The sequence below is a fragment of the Chironomus tepperi genome, unplaced genomic scaffold (genome assembly GCF_022539635.2).
Source record: "Chironomus tepperi strain 1889 unplaced genomic scaffold, CSIRO-AGI_Ctep_v1 contig_244, whole genome shotgun sequence".
In the NCBI taxonomy this organism is placed as follows: Eukaryota; Metazoa; Arthropoda; class Insecta; order Diptera; family Chironomidae; genus Chironomus; species Chironomus tepperi.
Genome location: NW_027226366.1, coordinates 585,044 through 599,997, shown reverse-complemented (window position 1 = coordinate 599,997; position 14,954 = coordinate 585,044). Strand labels below are relative to the sequence as shown.

Here is a 14,954-nt window from a genome sequence, read left to right as displayed (position 1 = left end):
AATTGATGCTTTTATTTGGATGACTTTGGATTGTAGATTGATACAGGTTTATAGATTTGAGGGACAAATGACTGTAGATGTGAATTTTGGTTTGATTTGTTGGATCTATTTTAAGTTTCTAATGGATATGTGCTATGGTCTAATACAATTATAAGAATTGTGTGATGAGCACTGGATAGAGGATGGAAGACTTAAGTTTGCTTTGTGCCACGTTTCCTAATAGCCTTCGGTAACTCAGTGATAGGAGCATTCGATCAGAAATTGTTGAACGTGTGTTCGATTCCCACTCGGGCTGTGTTGTCTCAAATCTTGTTTTAATGCCACTCCGAGTGACAGAAAAGAGTCGCATCAATATGCAATGGAATTCACATGCAAAAATAATGGTCTCCAAATCCTGTGTGTCATCCAAATAGCTGCTAAATGATGCATTGTGTCATCTAAGTTGCCTGGACTTGTATCGGTCGACATCCTAAATTTACAAAGAATCTAATAAAGCCAAAACTCGATCTGTATCGAGTCTCGTCGAGTCAAACCGACTTCTGATGGAAATAGAGTGGAAATAGAGTGCTTAGCAGCCTGAGTGTCTTGGATCAAACACAATCCGTGGCTCCACTAACTAAGCGTGTCGTCAACATAAAAGGTTGTCAACCACTGGAATACGTCATCAGACAGATATGAAAAACATTTAAAAAATTCCTAATTAATCAATTTACGTCAGACGAAAAATGCAGACCATTTAATTCATAGAAATATAAAATTTACCAAAACATCAATAAGTGAGTCATCAAATCCATATGACAACTTATCGGTCTGTTATCATATTAGCAGGTGATAAAATGCCCTTATCTGTACAATTTTATAGAGGAACTTTTTAATACATGTACTTTAGTTCTCTGGAAATTGTCGGGCAAGTGAAATGTCTTTCGCGAAATTGAGAATTCTTCTATGGAAGAACTGGATCCTACAAAAGAGACGTCCAATTTCGGGAATCCTGCAGATCGTGTTTCCAATTATAATTGTCGTAATTACAGCATGGGCTAAAAGTTTGCTACAAAGCAGTTACAACTTTTATGACAATCGATTTGAAGGAGAATTTGATTTGTCAAATTTTTCGTACTGTAACCGAACCTTTACAACTGTATTTTACTTTCCACAAGCTGAGGCATACGACAACTTGCTACAAAATGCCTTTAGCGATCAGCAAGTTGAGATCAGAGGATTCGACGATAGATCAGTAATGGATAGAGAATTTTGGCAAATCGAACAGCAATTTGGAGCCGCTTCCATTCAATTTACAAGTGACATACAGGTACGTCTAGCAGTTCCATTATCGAAAATTTCGCCATTCATAAATTGATAAGAGCATTTATCAGAAATTGCTTTGATAAGAATTTAAACAGGCTGTTATTGGCTATTAGATAATATTGCATGATTCATAGTCGCGAGGTACTTTCACCATATCATTAATGTCGAGTATTGATATCACTTAAATTGCTTTATTGGTTTGCTAATTTCCCTCAAAATCCATTCATTAATTTATGACATTTGATAGCAATTACATTTGTGCATTTAAAATTTTAACGGTTAAAAAAAATTCAAAATTTTAACGGTCAAAAAATATTTAAAATTCAAATAATGTTTTAACGGCTTTTTTCAGGTGTCAACAGAGCTTCCAAAAACTTTGGTTCATCTAATCATGACGAATAATTTTTATGATTTAATATGCAGAGCTATTATCCAAAATGCACTTGAGAGAAGCTTCATAGACATCATATCAAATTCAAATAACAACCTTAAAGGAACTACAATGAGGACATTCCCATATGACAATCAAGTTGCACAAATATTCACAGGTGTTATGTTGACCGTACTTCCGATATTATTAGTTCTCAGTATGTTTTCAATGGTCGCAACTGTTGTTAAAGCTATCGCATCGGAACGTCAAAGTAAGATGAAGGAACTGATGAAAATAATGGGATTGTCGAGTGTCCTACATTGGCTGTCGTGGTTCATCAAGTGCCTTATAATGACTACAATCACTTATACTGTTATAACTGTCTTCTTGTGCATCCCCATCTTTGGAGATACTGCAATATTCAGCCTTAGTAATTTCTTCATCATTTGGCTGTTCCTGTTCCTTTATTGCATCAGTGTCATCACTTTCTGCTTCCTGGTCAGCACATTCTTCAGTAAAGCATCATCAGCAGCTAATGTTGGTGTCATGCTGTTCTTCACAACATTCGTTCCTTACTATGTCTACAGTGCTAATTTTGAGGACATGAATTATGCTGTCAAGTGGTTCTTCTTACTTCCAGTCAATACGGCATTCGGTCAAGGAATATCCATGGGCTTTAGCATGGAATTAAATCAACGAGGAATTGACTTTTCGAACTTATTTTCACATTATGAAGGATTTAACTTCTCACTCGGTGAAGTTATGATTGCCTTGATCTTATCAGCTATAATTCACATTTTATTGACATTTTATATCGAGAAGGTATTCCCCGGTGACGTTGGTATTCCACAACCATGGCATTTCCCAATAACAAATCTTATCAAAATGATAAGTAATTCAAGTGATAAGAGTACAGCACATGATGTAAATAAAAATGATAACAATTCAATCACACACGGTGATTTTGAGGAAGAACCAAAACATTTGACTGCCAAGGTGAGGATTGTTAACATGACAAGGAAGTTTGGTAAATTTACAGCTGTCAATAATTTGAGTTTGAACATCTATGAAGACCAGATAACAGTTTTATTGGGTCATAATGGAGGAGGTAATTACTGATTATGTCTGTGACTAATTACTGATTCTTAATATCTTGTTCCTTTATTGCAGGAAAGACAACAACAATGAATGTGCTAACTGGAATGATTCCACCGACAAGTGGAACTGCATACATCAATGACTTTGACATCCGTACAGATATCGTACAAGCTAGGAAGTCACTTGGAATATGTCCACAACATAACATTCTCTTTAACGACTTGACAGTCAGTGAGCACATCACATTCTTCTGTAGATTAAAGGGAATGGAAAATGACCAGGAGATTAATTTTGAGATCCAAAGATATCTCGAGCAGATGGGCTTTATGGACAAGAAGGATGAATTGAGTAAAACCTTATCTGGTGGACAAAAGAGGAAGTTGTCAATTGCCAATGCTTTATGTGGAAATTCAAATTTTGTCGTTCTGGATGAACCAACAAGTGGATTGGATGTACATGCACGAAGAAGTCTTTGGGATTTATTGATTGCCGAAAAAAAGAATCGAACAATTCTCTTGACAACTCATTATATGGATGAAGCGGAAGTACTTGGTGACAGAATAGCAATTATGAGTGATGGAGTCTTAAAGACTGTCGGAACTTCATTCTTCTTAAAGAAGAAGTTCGGTTCCGGATATCGTTTGATTGTTGTGAAAGCACCGGAATGTGATTCTTCGAAGATTTTGGAAGTATTAAGTCGTTATGCACCGGATGTGACAATTGAGTCGGAAGAACAATTGGAAACAATATTCGTACTTAATGATGAGTATGTTGACAAATTTGAAAGCATATTCAGGCACTTGGAAGAAAATGCAAATAAACTTGGAATTCAAAGTCTTGGCTGCTCTCTAGCTACACTTGAGGAAGTGTTCCTTAAAGTCGGCGATCATGATCATGCAGAACCACATTCAAATCATGAAACTACAATTAAATTCAGTAACATACTGTCATTTAAGTCAGTATCCACAGCCACACTTATGATCAACCAAATGTACGGGATGTTCCTGAAGAAAATCCATTTCACACGCCGTTACTACGTGCCATTAATTGTCTTTACAATTTTATCAGCCTGGTTCTTGTTTGTCTTTCTTGCTGCACCTATGGGACCATCTGGTGCCTTTGATGTCTTTGGAGAATATTCAGGTCTAGTCCAAACCAGTACTCCAGATGCCAAAGTTGTTGGAATTTATACAAGACTCTTCAATGGCTCATTAGTTGAGGTCATTGACCGAGACATTCGTGACTACATATTTGGAAATTTCCTCAATAGAAACCAAAGATATCAAGTTGGTGCTACATTTGCTGAAGCTAGAGATTCTATCTGGTATAATTATCATTCAATCAGAGGGGATTTAATGCCTACAGCTTTAAATCATTATCATCGTGCAGTGCTGATTGAGTCAGTTGGAGATGAATACGACATAAGAACTGAGTATAATCCATTCGGTTGGAATTTCCAGCCAGATCCGGATGCAAGAAATCAATTTGATGACATTATGGTTTATGTTCTGTTCTTCCTTATGCTTATGTACTGGCCGTCACTTCATATTACTCTAAAAATCAAGGAACGAGTGTCAAGCTCAAAACTTCTTCAATTCATCAGCGGTGTCAACAGATTCTTATTCACATTCGTGTCATTTTTGATTGACGTCATTTTGTCACTCATCATCTTATTCATTATTTTGGGTATTGTCGTTGCTACAAACCGACCTGGATTTAACACAACTGAAGATATGGCTGTTCATCTTGTAGCATTTACATTCTACGTCATCAATGTTGTTCCATTCTTTTATGTTATGTCATTTTGGTTTAAGAAGCACTCGACTGGTGAAACTATTGCTTCATTGTTTCCAGTGGCATGTAAGTTGTTCCTTAATGCTGCTTAATAATGTTAATGATCTCATTATTTTTGACAGTTGCTATACTCTACATGGGCTATTCAATTTTAAATCAATTGCAATTAAAAAATATCGATAAAGAAATCACAGAAGGCATCGCTTCCGTCATTTTCTGGATTGGAATATTCTTCGGACCGTTCTCAATGATCAATATCTTTGTGAAGTTACAAGCTATTATGTATAATGATGAAGGTGAAATTTGGAGCTTTGGAAATCGTGGAATGGGAATTAATCTAGTCATGATGGCTGTTGGAGGTGCCTTATTCATGACGATTGTTCTGCTTAAGGATTACTTTGTATTCAGATGGATGCGATACAAATTGTCAAACAGAAATCCACAATTGCCACCAATTTCATCATCTGATGACGATGTTATAGCTGAAATTGACAGAGTCCGTAATAAGTCAGCTACTCAGATAATTGACAGTAATCTTGTCCTTAGAGGATTGACGAAACTTTATGGAAAGCATCTTGCTGTTAACCAATTGCATGTCGGCGTCGAACCAGCTGAATGTTTCGGTCTATTAGGAGTTAATGGAGCTGGTAATTAACATGACTTAAGGATGTCCATTGTCACTTTAATTAAATTTTACATTTTACAGGCAAAACGAGTGTCTTTAAGATGTTAACAGGTGACGAAATGATATCATCTGGAAATGCTTGGATACAAGGCTATAGCTTAATAAGTGAAATTTCAAAAGTCTATGAGAAGATCGGTTACTGTCCCCAATATGATGCACTTTTGAGTGAGTTGACTGGACGGGAAACAATCAAGATTTTTGCTCTATTTAGAGGAGTTCCACGTGATGAGATTGATGACCTAACTGAAGCATTTGCTAGTGAGTTAGACTTTACAAAGTATTTGGACATAACTGTTTCAGCTTACAGCGGTGGAAATATGAGAAAGTTGTCAACATGCTTATCATTGTTGGGTAATTTATCGTTGGTGTTCCTTGATGAGGTAAGTGCTGTTCAGCTATGATTTCATTAAATGTTAATCCTTGAATATTTTCCATAGTGCTCAAGCGGAATAGATGCACGTGCAAAGAGACAACTATGGAATGTCATTAAAAAAGCAAGAAATGCAGGAAAAGCAATAGTCATATCCTCACACAGCATGCAAGAATGTGAAAGTCTATGTACAAGACTAGCTATTATGGTTGATGGTGAATTCCAATGCATCGGTTCCATCCAACATATTAAAAATAAATTTTCAAAAGGATTCATCCTTAAGATCATGATGGCTAATCGTGATGATGAAAATCAGTTTGCAGCTATTCAGCATCGAGTTGTCTCATCATTCCCGGAAGCAAAATTAACGGAAAGATTCATGGGCTTATTGACATTCCACATTGACGTTCCAGAGTTGAAATGGTCCGAAGTATTTGGTGAATTATCAAAAATGAAAGTAGAATTGGGAATTAATGACTATACATTAACGCAGTCGTCACTTGAATCTGTATTCCTACTATTTAGTCAGCAAGGAAAAAGAAAAGTTGAATGAAAAAAAAATGTTTAAAAATAGAATCAAGCAAAATGTGATGCATGATGAAAATAAACAATCTTGTTTTACACTTTATCTATGTCCATAGCCATTCCAATCTTCCACAAATTTAATTTCCAGATAATAGAAAGCGTGGTAGAATAATTCTTACCCTTGAATAGAAGCACGTTTTCATTGTGCAATACACAATATTGGAAAGTATATCCAATGTGAGAATTGCGAGGGGTGACTGTTCATACACACAATCTTCTTTCCATTCGATAAAAATACATACACATAAAATACGTTGAGTGTAGGAAAAATTTGTAAATATTCCATTCAGTGAGTAAGTAGGAGCTAATAAAAGCGCTAGGAAATCTTTTTTTAAAAATATTTTTATTTTAATTTTTTAAGACATAAAATAAAGACGATATTTAGCTATTATCTCAATACTCTCAATTTAGAATTATTAAAGTGAAAAAAGTTAAGTGTTAAACTATCGCTTAAATAGGAGCTAACAAATTTGATAAAAAAGTAAATGTCTTATAAATATTGAACGGACATGTTGGCTGAATTTTGAGGGAAGGAAGAGAAAAATTTTTTTTTCCACTTGACGCCATCGTTTTTTCAACTTAAAATTGAGTTTAGTGTCTTTTTAGGATTAACTTGATGTTAGTTTAGTGCCGCATACTTAAGACTTATGCTGTATAATATCATAAAAAGACATCAATTTACCTTCCATTAAGGAACAATATTTATTATCAAATAATTTTTCCATCATATCCAACATCAATCAAATAACTTTTCATATGACTGAATCATCACATTGAGATGAGTCAAGTGCCTGATGAAATGCTATATATTCTAAAAATAGTGAAATAATTCAATGAACATTAAGGCATCATATTTCTCAATATTCCATATTATAAGGGAAAAAAATCAATATTTTTACGTCTACCAAATAATTCCAGTAGTTGTGCCTTTACACACATCTACAATCATCTCACTGATTATTGAAGGAAAATGTACATGTACATGTAGTGGTGCAGCACATGTGATTTCACGGCTCTCTGTAGTAAACTTCTGTCTTTCTCCCTCCTCGATAAACTTTTTTTTTTTTATTCTTGTTCCTTCTTTTCTTCTCTCCTTTGCGACCGTGTGATTCATTCAGGAATTAAAAGGAAGCAATTTAGTCATTTACAAGTCACAGTTTACTCATTAATTATGCTGCCGTTGCGAAAAAAATACATACTTTTTAAATCAATATTTCAAGTTTTTTTTTACATCCTCTCGCTTCCCTCAGTCGACAATAAATTCATGTCTAACTTTGATCATCATTAATCGAACAATATCAATATGTAATTCATCAAAATTTACTTTTTTTTCTTCTACATTTCTGGCGGTTGCTGCTTAAAGGACTATGAATTAGTTAATGATATAATTCTGCTGAAGACATTTGTATTGTATTAGAAAATGGTTATGGCTTCTACCGAGGAACAGGATAGAAGAATTGTTTTAGAATTTTGCCATCTGCTGGAGAAATCAAAACAGCTATTTAACGGCTTACGAGACCTGCCACAATATGGTAAGACAATCTATCTTCCTTCTTTTGTGCATTTATGCAGAAAATCACGATAATTTTCAACTTCCATTTCTTTGCTCTTTTGTAGGTCACAGGCAGTGGCAAGCTTATTTTGGTCGAACTTTTGATGTGTACACAAAGCTGTGGAAATTTCAACAGCAACATCGGCTAGTACTTGATTCAAAATATGGTTTAAAGCGATGGCAGATAGGAGAAATTGCTAGTAAAATTGGACAATTGTATTATCACTATTAGTAAGTAGTCAGGTGTTTGAAAGGTGCAGTGATGAGGGTTTGAGGATTACTGGCTGTTTGAACTGTTTTTGGAGTTATGCCATGGGAGTCGTGTCTTGAATTGATGATATCGAATTTGAGGTTCAGTACCGAGTTGTTAGAATTCTAATTCTATGTACGACTACTGTGATTTGATACTTCTTTAGAAGTGGATATGCTAGTCCATAATAGAAAACTGTCTTCTCGGGATGTTGTGCTTCGCTGCTTCATGAATATGCTGACTAGTCAAAACCAGAAAGTACCTCAGAGTATGAATGTTAGTCATATGCATTCGATTGCTCGGCCATTCCACAGCCACGGGTTCGATTCCTACTAATTCAATCTAATTTCATCATATGAGATCTATCACATGTACATTAATTCAAGTGTTCCTCATGGTGGTTTACCATGAGTCATAAGAATTATTGAGACAATTTACATGATGACTAAGACACATCATTTCAAGTACCAAACCGATTGCATGATTAAAACATGTTAACAGCCTCAAAACCCATCACTAAATCCTAAGTAACCACAAAAATACTAATCAATTTGCATTTACAGTTTACGTACAAGCGAAACAAATTATTTGAATGAAGCATATTCATTTTATGCTGCAATACGCGGACGTGCTTATTATTCACGTGCTTGTAAAGAAGATCGGCCAGATTTAATGGTCAAAAAGCTGAGATATTATGCTAGATTTATCGTTGTATGTTTATTATTAAAGAAAATGAAACTTGTGAGAGAGCTTGTCATTGAATTGGAACGACAAATACAGGAGTATACTCAAACGTGAGTATTTTTTACAGGATATGATTAACATCAACATTTCATAATTTTTTTTATATATTTTTTCTCTTCTAGCTATGAACCTGAAGATGCTTTAGAGTGGGCACTAGTGTTAGATGAAATAAAAGGATTCATTAAAGCTGATGCAGCTGTGTCGGTGCTTCATGCTGAAAATGCAAATCCTATTGTACTCTCACACAGGTATGTAATGGATGTGTGGCATCTATACTCCAGCCATACAATGCTCTCATATTGTCTCTTTTGTGAGTGTTGTTGTTTGTTGTTTTTGTTTTTACAATTCCTCTTTGTCATCATTTTTTATGATTTTTGTTCTATCCTCTTCTTTCTACTCATTCATTTTGAGTTTTTCACATTTTTTCTGATGATTTTTGTTGTCTCGTACCTCCTTACTTATGAGTTTTGATAAAAAAAAGTGAATTCAAAAAGAATTTTTTTCTTTTTTTGTTTTTGTGACTCTTTTTTTATGCTAAATGCTGCAAAAGTATATATTTGAATATGATAAAGAATTGATATGTGTATTATGTTTTATGAATTTCCATCTTTTAGAGTAGAGATCTATCAAAGTTATTTTCATTATTCCTTTTTTTGTATTGAACAACAAAACAAACTAATCTACAAAATATTATGATTTGTAGGCCCGTGTTTTCAATTATTATTTCTTCCTTTCTTTCTTCCAATACCTCAAAAAAAACAATGCCTTCCTCTAAAATACTCAAAAATAAACTTGTGTATTTTCCAATTGTTTATCGATTTGTCTCTCCTCCTTGTCTTCATTTTAATCTATCTATCGGCAGTGGTGGACAACCTTTTATTATTCACGGCACACCTAAGTGACAAGCTTCGACCGAAACCGCACACGATATGACATTTTCCTACATTATTTAGCGGCACACTTGTGTACCGCGTCACACAGGTTGACCACCACTGACTCAGTCGACTGATAATATGAATACATACCACACAATTCGATTTGAGATTTTAAGAGATATCCGAAGAGAAGAAGATGATTGAAATTGATAAATTATTAAATTTGACTCAATTGTCCCTCAACGCACCAAAATTTTTTGATAGGGCCTATATCTCTATATCTAAAAAATGCTCTCATTTGTTTATCATGTGTGCATCCATTAACTTTTTTTCTTTATATATATCTACTTGAGTACGAATGATGCTAATGTTGTCTTATTATTTGAATTCAATCGGCCTTTCCGTGTGACACAATAATGGTGATACAGTGCCATATGGTGATAAAAATTTAGTATGATGACATATTTTGTGACTGTGTGAAGAAAACTGAAACTTTTTTTTCTTCCTTTTTTGTGGAAGTATCAAGCATACGGGTCTACTCGGATTATGTATTCTGGAAAGTGCTAGTGCTACTTTTTAAAATAAAGGAGAATGGTGCCAATGTGAAGTCGTGATGACTTATGAGCACTGTTGGAAGTTCGAACAAATAGTGAATAACAAAAGTGGGTAAATTGATCCAAAATCGGGCACCAGAACAGCGTGACTCTGCGCCGTGTTGTCAAATTTACAGAATCTGTAGCTCTTAGCCAAAGTCACACCCTCGTGTTGGTTTTTGACTAGCTTCAGTCTTCTCTAGCTGAGGATATATTCGGTCTAGAGGTAGAGACTACAATTAGACCTAAGATATTAGTTTCAAACTGTACTCTAGTCTATATGACTTCAATTTGGGTATAAATGGCTTCAAAATAAATTTTTAACAGTTTAGTAGCTGAAGATTATTACTCAAACCTAGTTAACATCAACAGTCACACAATATAGAGTCATCTAAGATCAAATACTATAAATCTAGTCAATATCCATTAGTGACGTAGCTAGGATGTGGTTCAGAGCAATGTCTTATATAAAGACTAAGCATTCCCAGCGACTTGATTAAGTCAAACTCTGAAGAACGAGACAATCCTGCGATATCTCGATTTCCCTGCAGTCTTGTGAATCCTAAGGGTAAACCTCTAGAAATTGAGGAACCAATCAATTCATCTTAATTAAGTAGTTACTAAGTCACTACAAATTTTATCAAAATCCACATTTTAACATCCTTGATGTACCCCCACCATATTAAAAGCCATTCAATGTACCTCCTCGCAAGAAGTGTATTTTTTTGCTAATGGTTGTCATCCCATTATTGTGCTACCCGGTCTCTAAGTATTTATCTCTAATTCTAAATTAATTGATTGACATATTGCCAAACATAAAAGTATACTTTGTTTTTAAACATAAATTCGAATTTGTAATTGAGTTTTGTTTTATGCTAACATTATGTTAATGTTAATTGCATCTTTATCCTTCTTATATGACTATGACTAAGCTGCTTTATTTATGCTCAATGATGATTTATGCTTAAGAAAATTAATTATTGCTTTGTTTCATAAAAAGAAGTTTTCTGGACAAGAAAATCATCCATTCCATTTCATTCATTATACATTCATTGGAACTTTACATCATTTAAGTTTATGCATTCAATTATTCATAATTAAGAAAGCACGGGCCATTAAATTCTGTTATCAAATCAATATGTCTACACTGTTTAATTGAATTTAGTGGTTCTGGTTCCAGATTATCTCCATTGACAACACCACCATGTGAGCGTTCACCACAGATGACATTGTCGTTACAAGAGATTCTCATCGTTGGCTCAGCTGTCGAACAGGCTAAATTTAGTGAATTGACTATGGATATGTTTAGGTAGATTACTATTAAGCTCTTGCTAATTTTAATGGATATAATATGTCCTAATTTGTTGTAATTGTAGAATGCTGCAAACATTAGAACGAGAGCCGCAAGAATCTTTTCATCATGGAATGATGCCTCATCATCCAATGACACACGGAGGTCCACATGGTAAGTATTTGGAATCTTCATTTTGTTGCTTATTAATAATCCAGATTAAGGATGTGGAACTGATCAAAATAATAATAATTGAGCAATCAGTTCCATACTCTTAGTCAGAGATTGGTACTTAATACTCGAGAATTGAGTATGAGTCAAGTATTAATCTCTAGTTCTATGTCGTTCCTTAAAATTACATCAATATAGTGTCATATCATGTCCATATCCACCATATAATCAAACCCCATTGTTGTATCCAAAAATTAATCAATAATAATCCACAAAAGTTTCCTTTTTAGATGCCAGTCCTGCAACAAATCGAATGCCCACAACAACCTATGTGCCTGGTTCAAAGGGTTATATAGAAAATGGTGATAATCGCCGATCAATTCGAGATAATCCACACAAGTATTTACTTTATAAGCCATCATTAAGTCAATTGATGGTATTCTTATCAAGCGGGTTTAAAGAATTGCCTCCTGGAGGAGCATTGTTGCTTTATATATCTGCTGATGGTTGTTTCTCGACTACGAAACATCCGCAGGACTGTGAGTTGACACCTTCCTCATTATCGGAATTAAAATCTCAAAAGAATGTTTCAAAACTTTCAGATGGATATGAGTTAGGAGGCTTAGGTTTAGCTACAAGTGTGAAAAGAGATGGCACAGATAGTGCAGTGCCTGCACGTGGAAAAACTGTCGCACAGTATAAAGAACCTCATTGTTTATATCCCGGCGATTTATATCCTTATACACGTCGCCCTTTGTTCATTATTATAGATTCAGATAATTCCTTTGTGTTTGCTCATATTCCAAAATACTTCGGACAACCATTAGTGATTCTTATGTCTCCGCAAGATGTACCACAGAATTTTCAAGGTTTGTTCTCTTGAATTTCTATCCATGTCATGTCCATGAGTTAATGAATTGTCTTATTTTTCCATTTTTGCAGCAGATCTTCATCATCATGGTTCAATATTTACACTTTTTTTGCATTCGCCACTTACTGCACTTTGTTATATTTGTAATGTTGGAGACGTTGCAATTCACCATTGGGAGCGATGTCAAAGCTACATTGATCGCTTCGTTACGGAGGCGTCGCGTCTTGTGACACGCTGTCGAATGGACGAGATTGAGCAAGGAATTGGATTTATAGGTGAGCTTTTATTGAGGATCTTATGGATCAGTTTGACAAGATTCTATAGAGTTTGTCAAGATTGTGAGAAGTCATTCAATACTATTTAGTGACTTCAAATACTTTGCAGAGTCTATTTAGACTTTGAAGAGTCTGGAGAAGCACAAAGGGATTTATGAAGGCTTTTAGACTGCTATCAGAAGTTTTGAGGAGCCCGCCTAAGCTCTGTGGAGTCTATTAAGGCTCTGTGGAGTCTGTTAAGGTTCTGTGGAGTCTGTTAAGGTTGTGTGGAGTCTGTTAAGGCTCTGAAGAGTCTGTCAAGGCTCTGTAGAGTCTGTCAAGGCTCTGTAGAGTCTGTCAAGGCTCTGTAGAGTCTGTCAAGGCTCTGTAGAGTCTGTCAAGGCTCTGTAGAGTCTGTCAAGGCTCTGTAGAGTCTGTCAAGGCTCTGTAGAGTCTGTCAAGGCTCTGTAGAGTCTGTCAAGGCTCTGTAGAGTCTGTCAAGGCTCTGTAGAGTCTGTCAAGGCTCTGTAGAGTCTGTCAAGGCTCTGTAGAGTCTGTCAAGGCTCTGTAGAGTCTGTCAAGGCTCTGTAGAGTCTGTCAAGGCTCTGTAGAGTCTGTCAAGGCTCTGTAGAGTCTGTCAAGGCTCTGTAGAGTCTGTCAAGGCTCTGTAGAGTCTGTCAAGGCTCTGTAGAGTCTGTCAAGGCTCTGTAGAGTCTGTCAAGGCTCTGTAGAGTCTGTCAAGACTGTAAGGATTCCTCTATTTTCTCTGAATAGCTTATTAAGACTTCAAAAAGCCCTGTCAAGTCTCTAAATAGTTTCAAAAACCAATTATTAACATTTCATCTATTCCTTTATCTCCCATCTAGATTCATCATACGTGCAATTTTTCGGCGATGACTTTCTACGGACATTAATACTTCGATTTGTTTTCTGTGATGTTGCATTACGATTACATAGAAGCTTTCGTGGACGACATATGAGGCCGAGATGTGAACCACCTCTGCCAGGTCCTGAATTATTAGAACATCCATCATTAGCTCATATAATTTTACAATTAGCTACACAATTAGACGTTAGAGGACATTTCTCTGACCCAAGTGCTCCCGAAGGTGACTGAAATTGAAACTACTATAATTAAATTTAATCTGGTTATAATCTGATACAAAAAAGAGAAATAACAGTTTAGTAAAGATAAAGAATATAATCACAGAAGATATATACACAACAACAAAAGAATGTAAAAGAAGAAGAAGAAGTAACAGAATTTCCTTTCATCTCATTTTGTTCTGCTTTATATCGTCATCAAAATTATATATGAAGATATTTGAATATGCAAAAAAAAAAAGACACAAAACGATATTAGACATTGTGAACACTAACAAATGGACTAAGAACTTTCTGACTTGTTACCTAACAACAAATTAAAATAACAACAATTGCGATTAATTAATAAATAATGATAAAGATAAATGAAAATATAAGCAAAATGTCGATATCATATACATACAAAAACAACCCTACATTAATAATAATTTCAAGGAATAACTTTAAAAAACTAAGTAAGAAATGAAGAAAGTACTGTGTTCGTATTCATCTCCGCTGAAAAGATATAAAAATTATATTTAACAAATTTTACCAAAAAATATTCTAAAAATGACAACAAACTTTAAGAGTTCTATTGCTAAATTGACGCCACGATGAATATTCATTAAAAAATGCTTTTGGCAAATCCAAAGTAAGAAAAGCACACACATGAAACTTTTATGCCTCATTTTCTGGTTTTTTCTACTTCTAGTTCTCTCTCTTAAATTGTTTTCCCGAGCGACATAAATGAAGAAGGGTACGACAAGCTTTTAAGGATCTGTATAATTTCTTTTATTAACACCAAATGGAAGCAGCCTCCGTTTGGTGTCAATGTGATTGCTAAATTCAATTTGACAGTATTTTGGCGTCCATATGGCTGTTAAATTAAAACCGACAGATGTTTGATGTCCAATTGACTGTCAAATTAGAGTGGAGAGCCGTTCGGCGTCCATATAGCTGCCAAATTGAAGCCACCAGCTGTTAGGCAGCCATATGGCTGCCAAATTGAAGTTGACAACCATTTGGCGTCCATATTGACGAAGAAGACCATTTTTGACAACCA

The 14,954-nt window shown here is 35.1% G+C and overlaps 2 protein-coding genes across 8 annotated transcripts; both read left to right on the top strand.

Moving 5' to 3' along the window:
- Positions 1–903: 903 nt before the first annotated feature.
- On the top strand, positions 904–6,250 carry LOC139091244 (phospholipid-transporting ATPase ABCA3-like). Its single transcript, XM_070641227.1, has 6 exons — positions 904–1,309; positions 1,658–2,783; positions 2,846–4,633; positions 4,690–5,214; positions 5,274–5,632; positions 5,690–6,250. The coding sequence occupies exons 1-6, from the start codon at positions 917–919 to the stop codon at positions 6,173–6,175; spliced, it is 4,677 nt and encodes a 1,558-aa protein (XP_070497328.1). The 5' UTR covers positions 904–916; the 3' UTR covers positions 6,176–6,250.
- Positions 6,251–6,361: 111 nt separating this feature from the next.
- Positions 6,362–14,543, top strand: LOC139091412 (protein SCAI). Of its 7 annotated transcripts, none has more exons than XM_070641493.1 (11): positions 6,362–6,688; positions 7,571–7,739; positions 7,825–7,990; positions 8,573–8,803; positions 8,876–9,001; positions 11,387–11,530; positions 11,598–11,686; positions 11,962–12,222; positions 12,286–12,552; positions 12,629–12,829; positions 13,675–14,543. In XM_070641493.1, the coding sequence occupies exons 2-11, from the start codon at positions 7,628–7,630 to the stop codon at positions 13,923–13,925; spliced, it is 1,848 nt and encodes a 615-aa protein (XP_070497594.1). In that variant the 5' UTR covers positions 6,362–6,688; positions 7,571–7,627; the 3' UTR covers positions 13,926–14,543. The 7 variants fall into 7 exon arrangements, with proteins under 7 accessions (XP_070497594.1, XP_070497599.1, XP_070497597.1 ...); XM_070641498.1 differs by having other exon boundaries at positions 6,364–6,688; positions 11,402–11,530; XM_070641496.1 differs by having other exon boundaries at positions 6,364–6,688; positions 11,974–12,222.
- The last annotated feature ends 411 nt before the right edge of the window (positions 14,544–14,954 follow it).